The 22,616-nt window shown below is 44.8% G+C and overlaps 1 protein-coding gene across 3 annotated transcripts; it reads left to right on the forward strand.

The window, feature by feature from the left end:
- The first annotated feature begins 353 nt into the window (after nucleotides 1-353).
- On the forward strand, nucleotides 354-22,330 carry LOC124883749 (aldehyde dehydrogenase family 3 member A2-like). Of its 3 annotated transcripts, none has more exons than XM_047391022.1 (11): nucleotides 356-505; nucleotides 735-896; nucleotides 10,566-10,797; nucleotides 12,391-12,476; nucleotides 12,574-12,782; nucleotides 12,880-12,997; nucleotides 17,858-17,999; nucleotides 19,362-19,528; nucleotides 19,593-19,692; nucleotides 19,764-20,002; nucleotides 21,934-22,330. In XM_047391022.1, the coding sequence occupies exons 1-11, from the start codon at nucleotides 500-502 to the stop codon at nucleotides 21,946-21,948; spliced, it is 1,476 nt and encodes a 491-aa protein (XP_047246978.1). In that variant the 5' UTR covers nucleotides 356-499; the 3' UTR covers nucleotides 21,949-22,330. The 3 variants fall into 3 exon arrangements, with proteins under 3 accessions (XP_047246980.1, XP_047246978.1, XP_047246977.1); XM_047391021.1 differs by lacking the exon at nucleotides 356-505 and adding an exon at nucleotides 630-652 and having other exon boundaries at nucleotides 21,936-22,330; XM_047391024.1 differs by lacking the exons at nucleotides 12,574-12,782; nucleotides 12,880-12,997 and having other exon boundaries at nucleotides 354-505; nucleotides 21,936-22,330.
- The last annotated feature ends 286 nt before the right edge of the window (nucleotides 22,331-22,616 follow it).

Here is a 22,616-nt window from a genome sequence, read left to right on the forward strand (position 1 = left end):
GAAATGAGCTTCCATGTATTTAGACCTTTATTGTTCTTTTTGACCTAGATCTATTCACAGAATGCAGTTCTGTCTCAAACGGACCGAAGACTTAAAAACAAGGGATTTAGACACCCACGAAGATCCGTTTTTCCCTGATTCCCGAAGAACTGGTTATGTTCATATAGCTTGGATACTACTAGTGGAACCACGGAAGTTCTGCAATCCGTCTGCTAAGAGCAGGTCCTTACAGAAACTGTTGCAACATGTTGAACATTCGGGGCCAAACCGGCCCAGCAGAGACGAGTCACCGCCTGCCTGACGTCGTTTCCTCTTCTTGTTTCTGTGGAAACAAGCACTTGGAAAAATGAGATGTTCCGATTGGCTCCTTCTTTGTTTGACACTGAAATAGACCAATTGCTGGCTTTAGCCGACGGCACATGTTTGTGACTTTATACCGAGTTACTCCAGCAAACCGTCGCTGGTTTGAGAGGAGTTGGAACTCAGGGGTGCAGAATTAATGACGGTAACTGGCTTTCAGACATGGTGCTACTAATATGAACTTATTCTGTGTAGGCAGCTTTTTATTATGGATATCTTGTTAGCAGCTGAGTTAGGTTTCTCTTAATGTTGTGATCATTTAAAGGGTGGATCTGTGCAGATTGCATCAGGGGTGAGCTATGGTCTTGCTTTCAACCTGCTGATAGTTCATTTATCTCACATAGTAGATCTTCTTTCTGTAATGTTCCACCCAGATGTCCCGGGAACAGCTGGCTGTACAGCGGGCCAGGCGCTCCTTCCAGACCGGCAGAACCAGACCTCTGGACTTCAGAATCCAGCAGCTGAGGAGGCTGCAGAGCTTCATCAAGGAGAGACAGAGGAACATTAAAGATGCTCTGCAGACGGACCTCGGCAAGGTGGGAAATTAATTTATAACAGACACACTGTAGTTGTGTTATTCTTTGTATCTGACTGATGAATTATTTGGTTCTTATGGTCAGGAATTGGACCCCTTCCTTTTTTGCTGCTGTAAAACAATGCAGTTCAGTCCAGTCCTTCTTTACACTCTAAAAACTGCTGCATTAAAACAACCTAATATGGGTTCTATTTCATCCCTACTGACCGCCAGAGGCGGTGCTTCAAGCACTGAATGATCATTCTTGCGCATGCGCAGGTCGAGAAATTAATAACAACATGGTCACACGTGAACTACCGGTGGCTCACGTGAGTCTATATAGTCACATGACGCCGGGAGCCCAGTCCCTTCTTTCTTCTCGCGCGCAGGTTGATGAATGCAGGTGTTGACTTGTGTTTGTTTGTTCCTCGTTCCTCTTATTGCTTGCTGCTGGGAGCCTCGTGATCGTTTGTGGTCGGAGCTGCGGATAATTCTGCCCTCCAGAGGCTGCGCAAGCTGCCTTTTCTTCCAGGGTTTCTAGTAAGTTTGTTCGGCTCGCCGGTAACGTTTTCTGCTCGTGCTGAGTCTATTTACTTTCTTCGGCAGTGATTGCTGCTTTGATTTGGCTCGCCAGTGGCGTTTTCTGCTCCTGCTGAGTCCGTTTACTTTCGGCAGTAGTTTACTGCTTGCTTTTGTTTATTCCTGTTTGTTCGATCCCATCTGTCCATGGACAATCTTTGTTGTGCGTCCTGTTCGGCTCCCCTACAGCCGGAGGACGGTCATGACATGTGCCCTCCCTGCCTTGGTGTTGACCATCTCAGGGAGGCGCTTTCAGATCATGCCTGCTCTAATTGCAACGTTCTGCCCCGAGCGGTGCGGTTGGCCCGGTTGTCCTCGGTGGAGCAGCCTGTTGACTGGACGGTCTCTGTCCAGCAGGATCCGTTGCCGCTTGGACTGGGTGCGGCCTCCACGAAACGGTCTGCTGAGGATGTACCTTTGGCGTCTGGGAGGAAAGCCAAGCGGCGAGGCCCCCCGGGACTGTCCTCTAGAGTGGACCAACTTTCTACGGAGTTGGCCCAGGTGAAGGCCCTCCTTCAGTCTCTCCGGGGCGATGGTGACTGCAGTGAGCCTTCCCCTCTTGAACAGGCCGGGTCCTCGCATTGCAAGGATGATGTTATTTCAGTTGCGGCCTCGGGCACCCTCTTTCGAGAGGCCTTTCCAGAATTGGGCTCCCGGACCTCAGGTTTGGGCTCCCTGGGAGGTGCGGGGGAACCGGTGTCTGCAGCTATTAAAACGGCTCTGGGCCGTTTGCAGCTGGACGTTCCCCTGGCCCAGCCTGCTCCATCTAGCGCCTTCTTTAGGCGCCGTGATGCCGAGGCTGCCTTTGTTGTTCCTCCCTCAGCAGAATATGTCCAGGAGCTGCATGCTTGCTGGACGGACACAAGGGCCTTTTCCCGCCCGACAGCGGATGGCAGGGCCCTGGCTGCCATGCACGAGGCACCCAAGTTCGGGTTGGGCTGCATGCCCCCTGTCGAGTCTGCCATTGCCTCCCTCATCGTTCCTCCCGATGAGGCATTGAGGACTAATGCCCGTTGTCCACGACCGCAATGCCGTGTCACGGACAATTTACTGTGTAGGGCCTACGACTCAGGTGCCCGGATGGGCCGCATAGGGAACTCACTCTCTCATCTGATGTTGGGCCTCTCCTCCTCGTTGGAGTCGGTTCCCTTGGACCAGTCAACCCAGGGCTTGTTGGACGCCTCTCTGCAGGCCTTCGCCCTGATGACGCGTGACCTTTGTCGCACGCTCTCTACATTGGTCCATGCTCGGCGCCAGGTGTGGCTGGCGCAATCGCCCCTGACCTAGTCTTGCAGGAGAACGCTGAGGGCTCTTCCTGTGGTTCCGGGGGAACTCTTCGGTTCCGCCGCGCTGGAGGCCTTGGAGCGTACAGCCCAGGCCTCAAGAACATGGCAGCAGCTGGCGGGTCTCCATAGACCTCCCCGCCGGCCAGTTGCTGCTGGGGCAGCTAGGGACTCGTTCCGGGGTTCCCTCTCCCCTCCTGTCCCTTTCCTGGGTCCACGAGCACGGCTCCGAGACCGACTAGGGCCCAAGGGGACCGTGCCCAGTGTTTGCGCCCAGTTCGGTCTGCTCATCCCGGTCGGCGTTTCCCCAGGCCCTCCCGGGGCCAGGGGGCCCGCCGGTGATGTTCTGGAGCCGGCGGTGGGGTTTTTCTTCCTGGGCCAGCTCAGTTATTGGGCTGTTCACGCCCCGGACTCGTGGGTGTTGTCCACTCTGTCCTGGGGATACCGTCTTCAGTTCCGCCGCCGGCCTCCTACCCCGTTTTATTCAGTTTATTTTCTGGTTCCCAAGAAGACCGGCGGTCTTCGTCCAATTCTGGACCTCCGGGGTCTGAATACGTTTCTCAAGGTTCTGCCTTTCCATATGTTCACCACCTGGGTTGTTCTGCAGGCGATCTCCCCGGGAGACTGGTTCACGGCTTTCAACCTGAAGGACGCCTATTTTCATGTCCCCATTGCTCCGGACCATTGGCGTTTTCTCCGCTTTGCCTTTCACGGGAGGCACTTCCAGTTCCGGGTTCTTCCCTTTGGTCTTTCCCTTTCTCCTCGGGTGTTCACCCGGTGTGTGGCAGCGGCCCTTTCCCCCCTGCAGGCACGGGGACTGCGGATCCTGCCCTATTTGGACGACTGGCTCATTTGTGCTGCAACCCGCGATCAGGCGATCCGAGACACCCGGACGGTGCTCGCCCACATACGTCAGCTGGGTTTGAGGGTGAACCTGGAGAAGAGCAGCCTGATCCCCTCCCAGGTGACTATTTTCTTAAGCATGGTTCTAGATTCTGGTTCCATGACCGCCTGTCCTTCTCCTCGGCGCGTCGGCGATATCCTGGCCATGCTCCCGAGCTTCCGTCTTGGCAGGGCTCCACGGTTTGTGGAGTGGCTGCGTCTTCTGGGCATGCTCACTGCTGCATCCAGCGTGGTGCCTCTGGGGCTTCTTTAGTTGTGGCCCCTGCAGATGTGGCTGAACGGGGTCGGCCTGGACCCCTCCCAGCGTACTCACCGGCTCCGATTGTGCCTCGGTGCCTACAGTCTCTGTTCCAGTGGCAGAACGGGTCCTACATCATGGCGGGTGTCCCGCTCGACCCCCTTCCGTGTCGGAGGGAAGTCGTTCATACGGATGCTTCCTCCAAGGGTTGGGGAGCGACCTGGCAAGACCGTGCGGCTCAGGGGGTGTGGTCCCCGTGGCAGTGCGGGGTCCATATCAATGTTCTGGAGCTGATGGCTGTGTTCCTGGCGCTCCGTGCTTTCCTTCCAGGGCTGCTGGGACGACATGTGTTGGTTCGGTCGGACAACACCACGGTTGTCATCCATATAAATCACCAAAGGGGGTCCAGGTCTCTGAGACTACTGTCCCTGGCACGGCAGCTCCTGGTCTGGGCGGCGCCACGCCTTGCCAGCCTCAGGGCAGGCTATATTCCGGGTACGCAGAATGTCTCCGCGGACTTTCTGTCTCGGCAGGTGCCACTTCCGGGGGAGTGGCGGCTTCACCCGGAGGTGGTGGATCGCATTTGGGCGACCTTCGGCAGGGCGGAGGTGGACCTGTTTGCCTCCCCTCTGGTTTTTCCTGATGGACAACACCAGTCCTCTGGGCTATGACGCACTGGCGCACGAGTGGCAACGGACCCTTCTCTACGCCTTTCCCCCGTTTCCCCTGATCCCCCAGACGCTTCTGAGGGTTCTTCTGGACAGGCACGAGCTTCTGCTGGTAGCCCCCTTTTGGCCAGGGAGGACCTGGTTTCCTCTGCTGCGCAGTCTCTGCTCCAGCTTGCCGATGCGCCTCCCCATCAGGAGAGACCTCCTCTCCCAGATGGGAGGCCGGATTCTCCATCCCGATCCAGGCCGCCTGAAACTCTGGCTTTGGCCTCTACAGGTGCAGGCTCTGCCTTCTCTCATTATGGAGGCAGGGTTGGACAGACCATGACTGGTGCATGGGCACCGTCCACGCGGGCCGCCTATGGTGCTAAATGGGCGGTCTTTGCCGGCTGGTGCCGTGGTAAGGGACTGTATCCTATTCGCTGTCCTGTTTCCCATTTGCTGTCCTTCCTTCAGGAGTTGCTGGATCTAGGGCGATCCCCTTCCACCTTGAAGGTGTATGTGGCAGCCATTTTCCGTTGGCATGTTGGGTTTGGTGGTTGCTCGGTTGGCCGGCATGGGGATGTCGCGCTGGTCCTGAAGGGTTCCAGGCGCTTGTGTCCGCCCAGGCGCCCTACGTGGGATTTGTCGCTAGTGCTTGCGTCTCTTCAGTCCCCCCCTTTTGAGCCCGTTACAAGGGCGGATCTCAAGTGGCTCTCCCTGAAAACCGCCTTCCTGTTGGCCATTGTTTCTGCCAAACGGGTGGGGGAATTGCATGCTCTGTCTGTGTCTGAACCATGTTGCCGGTGGAACCCGGATGGCTCCGTTGTTACACTGTGGACTAATGCTTCCTTTGTGCCAAAGGTGCCTGCAGTGGCTGGCAGTGTGCTGCCGTTCCGGCTTTCCCGATTTAATCCTGGTGCCCCCTCCGAGCCTCTTTGCCCTGTCCGAGCGCTTGAGGCATATGTCCGCTCCACGTCACCCATTTGTCAGACTGACTGTCTCTTCGTCTGTTATGCTGGCTCTCGGAAGGGCCAGGCCCTTTCTAGACAGCGGTTGGCACGTTGGATTGTGGAGATGATCTCTGTGGCTTGCTCCTTGCAGGATCAGCCCCCGCCAGGCGGCGTGCGCTGTCACTCCACTAGGAGCCTCTCCACCTCGTGGGCTGCCATGACCGGGGTGCCTCTGGAGGCCATTTGTGAAGCTGCTTCCTGGACGGCGCCAAGCACCTTTGCCAGGTTTTACAGGGTGAATGTCGCCACACCGCATCCCCTGCAGGGAATACTGGAACAACCGCCTTCTGCGTCCCGCTGAGGTTGGTGGTGTTGCTGTGTTCCTTGGGGCCTCCGTAGGATCCCTCGAGACCCTGTTGGTATGCGTCATCCAGTGCTTGAAGCAGTGCTCTGGCGGTCAGTAGGGATGAAATAGAACGAAAGTTACGTATGTAACTATGGTTCTATGAATCCCGGATGACCGCCAGAGCGCTCAGTCCCCGCGTGCTCGCGAGAAGATTGTCGGGACTGGGCTCCAGGTGTCATGTGACTATATAGCCTCACGTGAGCCACTTGTAGGTCACATGTGACCATGTTATTATTAATTTCCCGACCTGCACAGAATGATCATTCAGTGCTTGAAGCACCGCCTCTGGCGGTCATCCGGGATTCATAGAACCATAGTTACATACGTAACTTTCGTTCTTGAGCTGGTTGATTTAACAGAACACACTTGGTCATAGTGTGGCGGCCTGATTGGACACGCATTTTGTTCACCTCCATGCCCATTTCTTTTTTTATGACGTGCGTCCTCCGGCGCAAAAAGCGTTGTTTTCCGGTTGGAACGCCGCTGGGAGAACTGATGCGTGGCAGTGGAGTGTATGGCATTGACAGTTCGTGAGACAACAGAAGCAGATCTTGGATTACCTGAGAGTTCATCTGGCTCACATCAGAAGCTCACCATTTGGATCGAGTGTTTCAAAACGCCGGTACCATGAGTGACAAAACAACCTGTCAGCTTAAAGATGTTGATACAGGTTATCTAACTTTATGTGCCGCCGAGCACAGTGTTTGTTTTGCTTCCTTGTGCGTGTATAAAAAACACAAAATTGAGTATTTTCTTCTATGAGTTTTCTGGATGGATTGGACTGGCGAGAGGAAAAGCCTGGACTGGCTTATTTTTGTTTGAACTGAAATTGACTGAACTGAGTTAATTCGTATTGTATAGACTATTATTGATTTTTGTTGTTTTTTGCTGGGGACAATTAAATTGTGGTTGCTGGGTGATTCTCCATCAATGTTTCGGGTGATGAACATGTTTTTTCACTTGTGCGGAGTTTTGGATTGCAGAATAAATATGTCAGGAGAGAGACCTGGCACCCCAGAAAGAATGTTTCAAACTCTGATTCCATAATACCACTACAATATGTTTGACCCAGCATACTGGGTCAGGTTTTTAACCCAAAAATTAGTTAACTCTTTGGGGCTTTCACATTAGACACTAGTAGTTTGACAGAAACAAATAACATATCACCTGGTTAACTAAACAAGCATATCTTGGCTTATATTGAATAATGTTCTGAGGCTGATGCCTGTCCGTCATTGGGCATAAGGCGGTTGTCTCTTGCTGATGGAAACATTATATCACAGGGACACACAGAAGCCACTCTCAGATCATCAATCATCTTCAGTTTTTCATTCACATCAAGTAATTTAATCCACTGATGTCAGAGGCTGTGTGTCATCAGACCATGTACTTGCAGAAGCTTTTTACACAAGATTAATAACATATTATGATCTTTTCCAAAAATGCTGTTTCAGAAGGATACACCTATCAGTTTGGATGCATAAAGTTATTTTAAGAGGTTAAACTAATGAGATGTGCTTAATACTACAAAAACTAATAGAATCATCTTTCCTTACAAGCAATTTACAAGTTCAGTGGAGACAGATCAGTCGTTGAATCGTTCATATTTTGATCCAGTGTTTTTAAACCACACAACTTCTGTCCCAGCACCATAAACCCAGTATTTAGCCCTAAGAAAAGACCCATCAGGTTTTAGAGTGAAAGTCATACAAGAATTTATCCTCGGCTATATTTGCAGAAGAGCCACATTGTTACAGCCGCGTACTGCAGGGCTGAGCTGTTGTAGCTTTTCATGAACAAACTGAAAGGTCAAACACTGGAGACACTATGAACGCCTCCTGAAGCTTTTCTACCTGGAGGCAGAGAATTACATCTCCTGGCCAAAAATATGGAGTCACTGCTCTACTAGGATGTGCCATCAGTTGTTCTACTTTGTAGAAAGAATAACGTAGAGGAAAGAATTATTGAATCACCTAATGTTGAAGAAATAAAAAGGAATCGTGAACATGAAAAAGCATCCCAACCAATTCACCCAGGCACTCATACATTCAGAAACTGATGCACAGTTCGGCAGGAAGCTTAGGGTTAGTGTCAGAGTTAGACATACAGGTCCTTCTCAAAATATTAGCATATTGTGATAAAGTTCATTATTTTCCATAATGTCATGATGGAAATTTAACATTCATATATTTTAGATTCATTGCACACTAACTGAAATATTTCAGGTCTTTCATTGTCTTAATACGGATGATTTTGGCATACAGCTCATGAAAACTCAAAATTCCTATCTCACAAAATTAGCATATCATTAACAGGGTCTCTAAACGAGCTATGAACCTAATCATCTGAATCAACGAGTTAACTCTAAACACCTGCAAAAGATTCCTGAGGCCTTTAAAACTCCCAGCCTGGTTCATTACTCAAAACCCCAATCATGGGTAAGACTGCCGACCTGACTGCTGTCCAGAAGGCCACTATTGACACCCTCAAGCAAGAGGGTAAGACACAGAAAGACATTTCTGAACGAATAGGCTGTTCCCAGAGTGCTGTATCAAGGCACCTCAGTGGGAAGTCTGTGGGAAGGAAAAAGTGTGGCAGAAAACGCTGCACAACGAGAAGAGGTGACCGGACCCTGAGGAAGATTGTGGAGAAGGGCCGATTCCAGACCTTGGGGGACCTGCGGAAGCAGTGGACTGAGTCTGGAGTAGAAACATCCAGAGCCACCGTGCACAGGCGTGTGCAGGAAATGGGCTACAGGTGCCGCATTCCCCAGGTCAAGCCACTTTTGAACCAGAAACAGCAGCAGAAGCGCCTGACCTGGGCTACAGAGAAGCAGCACTGGACTGTTGCTCAGTGGTCCAAAGTACTTTTTTCGGATGAAAGCAAATTCTGCATGTCATTTGGAAATCAAGGTGCCAGAGTCTGGAGGAAGACTGGGGAGAAGGAAATGCCAAAATGCCAGAAGTCCAGTGTCAAGTACCCACAGTCAGTGATGGTCTGGGGTGCCGTGTCAGCTGCTGGTGTTGGTCCACTGTGTTTTATCAAGGGCAGGGTCAATGCAGCTAGCTATCAGGAGATTTTGGAGCACTTCATGCTTCCATCTGCTGAAAAGCTTTATGGAGATGAAGATTAAATTTTTCAGCACGACCTGGCACCTGCTCACAGTGCCAAAACCACTGGTAAATGGTTTACTGACCATGGTATCACTGTGCTCAATTGGCCTGCCAACTCTCCTGACCTGAACCCCATAGAGAATCTGTGGGATATTGTGAAGAGAACGTTGAGAGACTCAAGACCCAACACTCTGGATGAACTAAAGGCCGCTATCGAAGCATCCTGGGCCTCCATAAGACCTCAGCAGTGCCACAGGCTGATTGCCTCCATGCCACGCCGCATTGAAGCAGTCATTTCTGCAAAAGGATTCCCGACCAAGTATTGAGTGCATAACTGTACATGATTATTTGAAGGTTGACGTTTTTGTATTAAAAACACTTTTCTTTTATTGGTCGGATTAAATATGCTAATTTTTGTGAGATAGGAATTTTGGGTTTTCATGAGCTGTATGCCAAAATCATCCGTATTAAGACAATAAAAGACCTGAAATATTTCAGTTAGTGTGCAATGAATCTAAAATATATGAATGTTAAATTTTCATCATGACATTATGGAAAATAATGAACTTTATCACAATATGCTAATATTTTGAGAAGGACCTGTAATGATAAACTCAGAGAAGGTATACAATGAAGACACAGGCGAGTCAAAGTTATCTTTGGCTGGCCGGGGAGAGACAGTTCATTCTCTCAAAGGAGCTGCCCTGTGTCACAGCCTTTTATTAAGGAAAGAAAGAACACTCATGTTACAGAATCGTGGGTGTGGCTACACACAGTTTCACAAATATATGTCCTACTGAATAAAACTGGTTTTGTCCATATACTGATACAGCCCACATGTCCACATCTGGCATCCAAGGATACCAAGATTAGCTGGGGTGCCAACGGACTGCTTCCCAGAACTCCTCCACACACACACACAAGTTCCTTCTCAGTCTGCATAGCAACCACCCAAATGCAACTCTAAGACAAGATGACAATTCTGTTAATAGTTCATAAAAGTAATGATCAAAAAACATATGTGAAAAGTATTCAAACCACTTCTATCAAAGTTCACCCAACTAAATAAATGGAAATGTCTTTTAATGGCAAATCATAAAGATAAAGAACCTTTTTAAGGTAAGTAATGATAATTCATGTACAAATCTTCCAACAGTTAGTAATCTGCTCACAGCCTCCTGATTCACTCATGTGCAGAATGCAATTTGTGCAGATATTAGCTTTAGAAATGCAAGTAGATTTCACAGCATTTAGGGATTCCCTGATTTTCTACTTGAGTCGAAGTGAAATGACTATAATGTGTTATTTTTTGAGATTTGTTTTACATAACTACAATGTTCACTTGTTAAATAAAATGCTTTATGTTAAATCTGCAATAATTGTTTTTACTACAAAGTAAAACAGTTTAAATTTACATCGTCCAACAAAATTGACTGTGTAACCTTTAGGACAATGTTTGTAAATTCAACTCGCATAGATAAAACTTCATATCAATGGTTTACTGCTTAAAACATGTCAACGTTATTGGTTTTATCAGCTTCAATGCTAATTCCATTTTTTGTTTTACAGAGTGAACGTGCATCTGAGCTGTATGAGATACTGGTCGTGGAGGCAGAGCTTCACCTGTCAATAACGAGGCTTGCAGAGTGGGCGGCTCCTCGGCCTGTGGAGAAAAACCTCTTCACGCTATTGGATGAGGTCTACGTCAAGCCAGAGCCTCTGGGAGTGGTTCTCATCATTGGACCCTGGAACTATCCCTGGTCTCTCACCTTGCTGCCACTAGTTGGAGCTATTGCAGCAGGTAGTGGCTTTGTTTTCAGGCCTGTGATAAATAGATGCAACTTATGTTTCAGTAAAGTCAACCCTTAAATGACATTGAAATGGACAGTGTTTATAAGAAATGCAGGGTTATTCTGAACTAAAACTAAATGTCAAAGGTACATCTCGAAAAATTAGAATAGTTTAATATGTTTCGTCATTTATTTTAGAAAGTGAGACTCATATATGATATAAGCGAAATAATTCGTGCCTTTATTTCTTTAAATTTTGATGATTATACCCTAAAGAAAAAGAAAACCCTAAATTCAGTGTAGCAGAAAATTACAATGTTACATAAGATCAATAAAAACAGGATATTTAAAAAAAAAATGTTAGACTTCTGAAAAGTGTGTTCATTTCTATGCACTCAATACCTGGTTGGTCCTCCTTTTGCCTGAATTACTGCATCAATGCAGTGTGGCATGGAGGCGATCAGCCTGTGGTTCTGCTGAGGTGTAATGGAAGTTCAGGTTGCCTTGATTGCGACCTTCAGGTCATCAACATTGGTGGGTCTGGCATCTCTCATCTTTGACAATACTCCATAGATTCACTATGTGGTTCAGGTCCGGCCAGTTTTCTGGTCAATCAGGGACAGTAACACAATGGTCAATAAACCAGGTTCCAAGTCCTACTGGAAAATGAAATCAGCATCGCTATAAAGCTTGTGAGCAGAGGGAAGCATGAAGTGCTCTAAAATTCACTGGCAGATTGCCTTGTTGACCTTGGACTTCAGAAAACCCACTGGACCAACACCAGCAGATGACATGGCACCCCAAATCATCACAGACAGTGAAAACTTCACACAGGACTTTAAGCAACGTGGATTCTGTGCCTCTCCACTCTTCATTCAGAAATCCATTTGGCACATTCCCATTAAAAAAACATTCAATTTTTAAAAAACAATGGGCAGATATACTGCGCTGTTAGAAGCCTGTGACAATATATCATCCATATACATGAATGATGTTTTCTCTTTAGAGAGGCATGCCTCCAAACACTCAGAAAGGTGTGTTTTAAACTACTGACATTTGATGAAAAATAATGAAAATAAGCATATTGAGATTGATTTATATTTTCAGGTTGTTATTTTTCTGGCTATAAAATAAAAGGCAAATTATCCCTTTAGGTACAACAAATATGACAAACCTCTACCGTTATAACCTGTAAGATGGCCTTATTAGATAATGTGTGTGTTTGGATTTTGGCTATACTTAAATTTATTAATAAAAATAGAAACAGTAAGAAATGGTACAATGTATCAAAATTTTCTCTATGAAGCCGTGTCATTCCTCTGTCGTCTTTTGGACTCATTCTGTGGCCTGAGTATGCTCATACAGGATGCAAGCAGAACAAAGTAGACACAAGCTGGTTTGAGTCTGTCAATGCAATACGCAAACAGAAATTTTAACTAATGAAAGTATTCCTGCACTCCACTTATTAGATGAGATCTGTTTGAAGCTCGAACCTCCTGATCATTAGCTGTCTTCTGCAGACATTTTCCTGTGAAAGATTTTTAGTATGTCTGTTTTCCATCCTTTTCATGTTGAATCTGTTTATCGTTTCTCTGGTTATTCAGGTAATGCAGCTATACTAAAACCATCTGAGATCAGCTCGAACTCCTCAAAGGTCATTGAGGAATTTCTACCCCTCTACTTAGACCAGGTTAGCTTTTGCTTTCTACCTCTACTGAGTGTTTCATTTGTCTCAGATGTTTCCTGGACATGTGTGGGGAGTGTGTATAACTGCAAACACTGTGTAGGATTTGTACCAAGTGGTGGAAGGTGGTGTGCCAGAGGCCCAGGAGCTGCTGAAGCAGAGATTTGATCACATCTTCTACACAGGAAGTACTGCAGTAGGCAAACTGGTGATGGAAGCTGCAGCTCGCCACCTCACCCCTGTGACCCTGGAGCTCGGGGGGAAGAGCCCCTGCTACATCGACAAGAACTGTGATGTTGGCATTGCATGTCGGTGTGTGTCTTTTAAAAAATACACACCAGTGTCTGTTACACTGCTCCACTGAAACATTTAACACACTACACTATTTCTAATCTTTTCTCCAACATAGCCGCATCACATGGGCAAAGCTTATCAACTGTGGTCAGACATGCATTGCTCCGGATTTTATTCTGTGTGAACCTTCTGTCCTGAACAGAGTAGTGGAAGAGATCAAGAAGTGCATTAAGGTTAGTTTGGCACAGAGAATGGAAAGTAATCCACACACAGTGTTTGGAAATCACAACACAGATGATCACAATATTCCGTATCTATCTGAAAAAAGGGTTGTAAAAATACAGTAGATGTGCAAAGTTATGCTATTTTCAAATTTCAATTTCATCCCTGTTGCTGGTGCAAATTCTCCTATCACAGTTTTTTTTTTCTCCCATCCAAGTTTCTATAATTTACAGTATGCTTGTGTAGCCTATGACCCAGACTGAGAGACCACCTTTGCAGGTGTGTTGAGTTATTTAGCTGATTAGGGTCTGACACAATATGTTTCTAATATTTAACTTTTTCACAATATTCTAATTTCCAGAGACACTGAATTTTGGGGTGTCATTATCTGAAAGCTGCAAAAATCAAAATTACCAGAAATAAAATTACAATCAGAAACCATAATGCATGTTTTAGGTATTACTGTGATAGACAAATATGGAGTAGTGCATCATTGAAAGTGAAAGGAAAGTAAAAATCTGAAAAGTGTGGTGTGCATTTGTATTTAACTCCACTGAGTGGATGCTTTGTGGACCCACCTAGCTACCGTTCCAGTTGCAGTTCTTCATGGTATGTGTTCCTGCTTTGCACATTTAGTGACTAAAAACTTTTTCCAATTCTTATTTGCAAAATAGCTCAAACTCAGACAAACTGGATGGAGAGTGTCATTGAGCATCAGTGGTCAAGTCTTGCCACAGATTCTCAATTTGAAATACAAAAGCCCACCACAATTTTGGGATTTTTATTTGTAAAATGTTTGATAACCATATCTCATTTTTTTCTACTTCACAATTACTGACTAATGTGTGTTGAATTATCACATAAAATCCAAATAAAATACATTGAAGTGTGTGGTTGTAATGGAACAACATGTGGGAAGGTTCTAAAAGGTTTGACTGTAACCCCAAATCAAATTGATACTAAGACATATTTAAACTGGGCCAATTGTGAAAAAACTGCTATTAAAATGAAAACATTCAGTCATATTGTTAACCAAACATTGACAACCAGTTCACTCCTCAAAGGACTGAAACTGTCAGGAATCCGAGGAAGAATCCGTGAGAAGAATAAGTGGAGTTCCAGCCATAAACCTCCTAAATCGATACCCTCTTCTTCCAGCTCTTCTCCCTCTCCTCCCGATAGGTCCTCTCGACCAGACCCCAAACCCATGCAGGTTGGTGAAACCCGATTGACATCCAATGAGTGTCAGATGGGTCCGAGGTAACCTGTGCATTTACTGAGGACATTTCATTGCCTCCTGTCCTCTACGGCTAAAAGAGAGGGTCCATCTATAAATACGGGGAGACGGACGGACCAACCTACCTCTGCATCATCTCCTCGATTCACTTAGCCAGGTTCTCTGTTGTTTAATAATGATTCCTTGAGCCTGTGCTCTCATCGATTGTGGTTGAGCAAAGCCTAATCGATCAGACTCTAGTAGAACAATGTAAGATTGAAACTGAAATCCTCCCTTCTCCACTCAAGGTCACAGTTCTGGATGGAGGTTTTCTTTTTCAGGTCACTCATCGTACCAAGCCCTTACAGTTAGTCCTCTCTGGTAACCACCAAGAATGCAACTCATTCTTAGTTTTCCCCACCTCTCATTCCCTTACAGTGCTGGGTTTCGACTGGCTTGCTGAACACAACCCTCATTAAAACTGGAATTAAATTTGTGTGAAGTCCTTTCCTCCTGCTTGCAGTCTGCTGTCCCACACCAATCACCTTCAGTGAGTGTAGAGGAGGGGGCACACCCAACCTCTCTAAGAGCCCCGGGGGAATACTTGCATCTCAGCCAGGTATTCAGTAAACACAAGGCCCTCTCACTACCACTACACAGACCATATGACTGCCCCACTGATCTCCTTCCTGGAGCCCCTCTATCATCTAGTGGTTTATGCAATATATCCGGACCAGAACACAACTCCATGGAACCTTACATCAACGAATCCCTTGCTGCTGGCATAATCTGTCACTCTTCTTTGTCTATAAAGGATGGATCCCTTAGACCCTGCACCAACTATCGAGGCCTAAACCAGACCAGAATAAAAAATAAATACCCTCTTCCTCTCATAGCATCTGCCTTTGAACCTGTCCAAGGAGTCACTGTCTTTACCAGATTGGATCTTCGCAATGCCTACCATTTGGTTCGCATACGCCAGGGGGATGAGTGGAAGATAGCTTTTCGGACCACCCCTGGGACACTTCGAATACTTTGTCATGCCCTCTGGACTCACTAACGCCCATGCTGCATTCCAAGCCCTCGTGAATGATGTTCTCCGTGACTTTATTAATCTCTTTGTGTTTGTCTATCTAGACGACATCCTCATTTACTCCAAGAACCTGTCTAACCACAAGAAACATGTCCGCCCAGTACTGCAATGCCTCCTAGAATGGCTATTCATCAAAGCCGGGAAATGTGAATTCCACCAAACATCTGTCACATTTTTGAGAGTAGACAGATTTGCATAGACCCCGAAAAGACCAAAGCAGTTCTGGACTGGCCCATTCCACAAACACGCAAACAGCTACAAAGGTTCCTCTGCTTCACCAATTTCACCGCAGATTCATACGCAACTACAGCCAAACAGTAGCTCCTCTAACCGCCTTCAGCTCCACCAAGGTCACCTCATTGGGCCTCTGAAGCAGACAGAGTCTTCGCTAACCTTAAGGAAAAGTTAGCTCATATACCCATCCAACCTGACCCAAGAAACAGTACACCCTAGAAGTGGACGCCTCTGAGTCTGGGGTGGGAGCCATGCTCCCACAGCATTCAGATGTTGACTCTAAACTTCATCCCTGTGCATTTTTCGCTCACCGCTTGTCCCCCACAAAACGGAACTACGACATGGAGGATCTAGAACTCTTAGCCATAAAACTGACCTCCTGCTGGCCTCTTTCAACCCCTTGCCATACCCTCTCGCCCTTGGTCTCACATAGCCATAGATTTCATCACTGGACTCCCCATATCCAAAGGTATGACCAGCATCTTCACCATCATCGACCGTTTTTCAAAAGCTTCTCATTTGATACCTCTCAAGAAACTGCCTACATCTTTACAGACCGCCCAGCTTCTTACTAAACATGTCTTCCATCTCCATGGTTTACCCCAAGAAATCCTGGAAACAGTTCTATACTGCACTTGATCTTAAGTTCAATTTCGCATCCTGTCTTTATCCACAGTCTAATGGTCAAATGGAACGCATGAACCAGGAACTCGAAGCTACCCATAGATGTGTCACTTCTACCAACCCCTCCGATTGGAGCCAGTATCTACCATGGGTTGAGTATGCTCATAATTCACACTTCTCATTTGCTACTGGTTACTCTCCCTTCAACGTCTCCCTAGGTTATCAACCTCCCTTGTTCCCATCTGATAAAAGTACATCTCTGTTACCTCAGTTGAAGGTCATCTGGAACAGCACATCATCCGCTCTGGACCATACCTCACACCAAAACAAGACCTTTGCTGAGAGAACACCAAGAGATCACCTGCACCCCAGTACTCACTTGGAGAAAAATCAGCTGAAGTCCAAATCCAGCTGCCTGAAGCATCCAGCCAGTCCAAAACACTGCACCATATGAGAAGTGACTACAAAGCCGTACTGTCATGAGGACCAAAAAATGTCAGTGGGAGAAGTGGAGGTGGAGGAATATAAATACCTCGGTGTTCACCTGGACAGCAGACTGGAGTGGAGATGCAATTGTGAAGCCGTCTATAAGTCTGTTGTGGAGAGTGTGATCTGTAACCCATCATCTGCTGGGGAAGCAGCATCAGAGCCAGGGACTTAAAAAAGCTCAACAAGCTGGTAAAGAAAACTGGCTCTGTTCTGGGGACTCCTCTAGAACCTCTGGAGATCATTGTGCAAAGAAGGATTCTACATAAAATGAAGAACATTATGGAGAACCCTGAGCATCTTCTTCATGAGACTGTCCTACAACAACAGAGTGTCTTCAGTCAGAGGCTTCTTCAGATGTGCTGTAAGACAGACTGCTACAGGAGATCCTTCCTGCCCACTGCCATCAGCATCTACAACGGCTCTTTGAAGAAACCTGCATAATGAGCTACAACATTTAATTTCCCTTAAATTCTCTCTACAAACTCTTGTCACATCCCTCAGTTTACACTCTTCCCCAAGTTGAACTGTGCTAGCAATTAACATATTTTTGTACCGATTTACTGTTCAAAAACTAAAGATTTGTATAATATGAGCTACAACAACATTTCATTTCCCTTTGGGATTAATAAAGTATTATTGAATTGAATTGAATTAAATTGAGGGGATTTCACAACAGCAGTAATTTTTGGTGCATTCAAGTACATCTGGTACACTATATGGTCTAAATTTCCAAGCAACTACAAATTATGTAAACCTTTTTTATTCTCAAATGACTGCGTGGTCTTACTACAGTTATAAACCACAAATCTACCATTTAAGTGGTTTCATTATTGCGTCCATCCGTCGGGCCATCTGTCTGTCCGTCCGTTTTTATTCTTTCATAAAAAATAGTCAAATCTCCAGTCAGTTCTATAGTGGCCACTTTTTATTTAATTAAAACTGGCGTATGTACTGACATGTGATTTTTGTGTACCATTACACCCCTAGTTAAAATATTTGTACTGAAAATGGTGAAGGCAAACTGAGATACAAATTGTTTAGAATGATTTTGTTGCTCTGTATTTACAAGAAAAACAACATAAAACCAGTACATGTTCTTGTTAACATTTATGTTGTATGTGATCTTCTGTTTATAACAAGGACCTTAACAAAGATGTTTTATTCTGTTCCATTGTCTCCAACCCTGCTTTACTGGGGTTACTGGGGTTGCTTCAGGAGTTTTACGCAGACAGCACAAAGACCAGTGATGACTATGGCCGCATCATTAACCAGCGTCAGTTTAAGAGGATCATGGGTCTCATGGAGGGGTGCACTATTGCGTTTGGTGGAGATGCTGATGAAGCCCAGGGCTACATAGGTAAGTGATGTGTTTACGAAATCTCTGAAACTGTTAATCATTTAAAGATGTGTGTTTACAGTAGCAGGTGGACATAGCTTTTAAACATAGTCCATGGATTTTCCAGAATATTGAGATCATTCCTTTAAAAAGCTCCTTCCAGAAGCTTCATTTTTACCTGCTTTTTCCAGCCTTTTACTGGTTTTGATGTGTGTTTACGATCAGTGTTCTGTTTTAACCATTCAGTTGGTGATTCAGTTGACGTTAACGAAATTTTTATGAACTCTCCCTTCTTCAATGCTTCATCCACCTTGTGCAAATCACCAGTATCACCAACAGCAAACAAGCCCACATCATTATACTGCCACCACCATGCTGGACATCTGGTACAGTGTTCTATTACATGAACGCCTTTATTCCTCCAAACTTACTTCCTATTTATGTGGATGACAAAATATATGTTATCTCTGACAATATAACTGTCCTTCAGAAGGCATTCGGTTTCTCCATGTGGGCAGCTGCAGGTTTTTGTCCAGTTTAAAGGTGTCAATGTTGGAGCATGGACTTCTTGGTCAGCTTGGTGATGTCAAGCTCTCTTCACTGTGGAAAGTGACACTGGTGTTCCTTGAGTTCATGGCAGACTTTATTCTTGGTGGTTCCTGGGTTGTTCCTGGACTTCCAGTTTCTTTTCAACTGCAAGTGACAGTTTGAGTCTCCTTCCAGAGTTTGGCCAAGAGGTCAAACATCTGAATTACTTATAAAGAATCATTTAAACAGATGTTCTTTGAATCTGCAGTTGTTTAGAAATGCTTCTGAAAGACTTTCCCTGCTGAATCCACACATTGAAATAAATTAGTCCACACATGAAGTTATGGGTAAGGACTTCAAATATAAAAAGATATGGTTGTAATATGACTAAATATGAAAAAAGGAAGAGGCCATGAATGGTTTTGCAAGGTGCCGTATTACCACAGCCTAAAGTCAGCCTCTGGAAACTAAGCAATTCCTTAACATGACTGTCTTAGCCCAGCTGTACCCTGTTAAATCTGGTTTAGTTGTATTATGGATTTAGTAACTTGGAGATCTAAAGAGAGTTTATGACTACATTTGAAGGCAGAAACAAGTTTTATAGCTACTGTGTTGAATCTGGATAAGCAAGTAAAGTGTGGGGCAGTCCATGTGCAGGTGCTAACAGAAAGATTTGACAAGATTCGATCCTTTTTTCATCATTCAAACTGGTTTAAAACCAGGTTTTCATTGTTTTTTTTAGTAACGGACAATAAACAGTGAGAGGAAGTGATATTTCTCCACACCACTGTACACATACACTCTACTTGTTTCTACTTTTTTCCTACCTCTTTTATTTTTCTTTGTTATTTTCAGGTCCCACGGTGTTAAAGAATGTAACGGGTGAATCCAAAGTGATGCAGGAAGAGATTTTTGGACCACTTCTGCCCATCATCACTGTGAACAGTGTGGATGAGGCCATCCATTTCATCAATGAGAGAGAAAAGCCGTTAGTTCTCTATGTGTTTTCCAATGATAACAAGGTAAATACCTCAGCTCCAGACAAATGTTTTTTCTCTTCAAGCTAAAGCATTTTCTGTTATATAGCTGATCAAAAAAGTGATAGCTGAGACTTCAAGTGGAGCCCTGGTGGCCAATGACTGTGTCGTTCACTTCCTGGACAGTGCTCTGCCATTTGGAGGAGTTGGTGAGTGTAGGCCATCTGTCCACCTTTTGATCAACGTTTTGGATTCTGGCTTTGAATTTGTTGTTCCTCAGGTCACAGCGGTATGGGAAGGTACCGTGGCCGCCACACCTTTGACCAGCTCAGCAACCTTCGTAGCTGCATGATCAAACAGCTCAGAATGGAGGGGCTGAACAGCATGCGATACCCCCCACACACTGCCAAGAAGCTGAGCTGGGCTCGCCGCTTCGTGCTCTCACGCCTTAATGTGCAGAGGCTGCGCAACATGGTGATGTTTGCAATGCTGGCTAGCCTTGCAGCATTTGTGGTCCAGGTAAAAAAAAGCTGCCCTGCCTCTCCAAATCAGATACCAGCTGAAGGTTGATACTGGTCATCCATTTTCTATCAAGCAGTCCTGTGGTTTCTGCTTAGTGACAAACTTACAATTGTTTCAGTGGAATCAGACATGAATAACTGTACGTAACACTTTTTCTCCAGTTCGGCCCCACATATTCAGCTATGTGGGTGTAAAACTGTCATTTATGATATCACACATTCCTAAAGGGATTTTTTTACTTCTGGTCTGCCAATGTTTTCTATTTTGTATTATATTAGCTGTAAATTAGCAGCAAGACTATGATGATTTCTAGACTTCTAGGAAATGTTTAAGAATAATATATAAATAATATGAAGATGATCAGTTTATTTAGTTCTGATGATGTTCTGCTGTTGTTTAGTTGGGTTTTACTTACATTCTTAAGGTTTTTAAAATAAATCTTGGAGAAAAATATTATTTTGAGCAAACAAAGAGCAACTGAGGTTCCATAATTTTGTGTAACGACCTGTAGCTGAAGGCAAATTAAGTATTGTTCCTGTTCTCAGGTTTTGTAGAAGGTTGTGTTAAAATATTTAGTTTCAGCCTTCACATGAAATTTTATTTTGACTGTACCTCAAGGCTCAGTTGTTGGGCCACTTGTTTTTATTTTATATATAAATAATATATATGTCCTGGTACAGCCTTCCTTACTATATATGCTGACAATACAGTGGTATATATAGCTGCTTAAAATATTGCATCAGTCTCAACACAGCTGAGAGCTGTGTTGAGACTGATGCAACAGATTAGTCTGTTGCAGCCTGGTTTGAAAGGTCATGTCTTACATTTAATAGAAAAAAAAACACAACAACTTTCAGCTTGCTTTTCTTTAAAGCCTCGGCTTTCTCTGAACTGATTTATATCTAAAGATAAATGAGCAAAGCTTAACTGGAACAAAACTCTCCTTTCTTCACTACAGCAGGGAGATCTATATATACTGTCATGATCAATAAATTTGAACATTGAAAAGTTAATTTATTTCTGTAACTCATTTCATTAATTAAAATATTGTACAGATTGTTTATATGCAGACTAATGTTTTCAAGCCTTTATTTCTGTTAATTATTATGATTTTCTGCATCTTTTCCTGTAAAAAGGAGTAATTATGTAGCATTCCCGTATTGCACAATTAAAACTGAACTCTGACAGGCATCACTTCAGATTAAAACTGTAGCGGTGTCTTGAGAAAGACCAGATATGTAGTCATGGGTGATCGACAACTTATTTAATTTGTTGTTATTGTGTTTTGTCTTTTAAATACAGTGTATTGTATTGTCTGATTTTAATGAGTGTCATATCTCAAGTGGATCACGGGAAAATTGGCCTCTAACCGGCAAACAACCATTAGATGTCAGTAGTGATTTCCTGTATAAAACATCTCTATATATGTTCTAAGCATCAATTCATTGTGAATATTTGGCACAAAGTTTTTTTTATTGTTTCATTTGTAGTGCTACTCAGTGCTGGCACCACTGGAGTGACTGGATCCTAATCCCTGTAATAGCATTTCTGCAAAGTATCATTAGGAGTAATGCAGCTAGTATCTAATCAGAGGATTGTTCTTGTGAATGCTGTTTACAACTTTAGAAATATTATCATATCCAATTTTCCATGTTAATCAGATGAGTACATACAGGAACAGTGTTACAGGCCTGTCCCCTCATACAACAATGTCTTTGTCCCTGAGAGACAATGTGGTGTTGTCTGGGAAACCTTCCCACAAAACGCCCCCTGATCTACCCTCCTTTTAATTACCCGACATGCCTCACTCCCCCTGGTTGAAGGCCTCCTTTGTTATGGTCAGCCACACCACAATTGTTGACGTCCATGTTTGTTGTGCTCATGTGAAATAGTTCAACTATCTGTTTTCTGTCTCCTGTTGCCCCCAGAGGTTCCTGCGCTGAAGCGGATCAGTTGATGCTGGTTTTCTGAAGTCGGATCCTATCCTGGTCCAACGTGGAATTACTACCAATACTTGTCCATGGCACATTTCACATTTATACCAATGTGTCGTACTGATTTGTGATTTAATTAGGCTGTTATTGAAGTCGTAATCATCTTAGATCTGTTTTATATAAAGAATGTTATGTTCTGTTAATGTTAATATGATTTTTCAGTTTACTTTTCTATATGATCTGAGATGGTGATTTGTTTAACTGTAGAGACAACACATTCACAGGACAATACATTAGCTTGTTCTTAATCCCTGTCTCTAGTAGTTCTGGCTGTTGCTCACATTGCACTGTTGCTCTTCTGTTATTAAACGAAAAACCTATTTACGCAAAACTGAAGGTTTCTGGGCTGTTTTCTTTCTAGATCTGTTTTGCTCTGTAAAGGCTGATATGTGTTGATGTGTGTCCATCTGTTCCATTCTAAGGTTATTATTTATGGCTGGCTGCCTTCACTGATTAGCTGCTATAAAGAAACTATAACCAATGAATAGCTAATTAAAGGCTGCGAAAAGAGCCGCATTAATTAAATTAGGTAAGGTATCATGTAATTAGGGAAAATAAGGGTGGTGCTGGCGCTCAGAGTGTTGGTGGGTGTGAGGGAGGCTGGCCGCTCACAGCTG

The sequence above is a fragment of the Girardinichthys multiradiatus genome, chromosome 18, assembly GCF_021462225.1.
Source record: "Girardinichthys multiradiatus isolate DD_20200921_A chromosome 18, DD_fGirMul_XY1, whole genome shotgun sequence".
NCBI lineage: Eukaryota > Metazoa > Chordata > Actinopteri > Cyprinodontiformes > Goodeidae > Girardinichthys > Girardinichthys multiradiatus.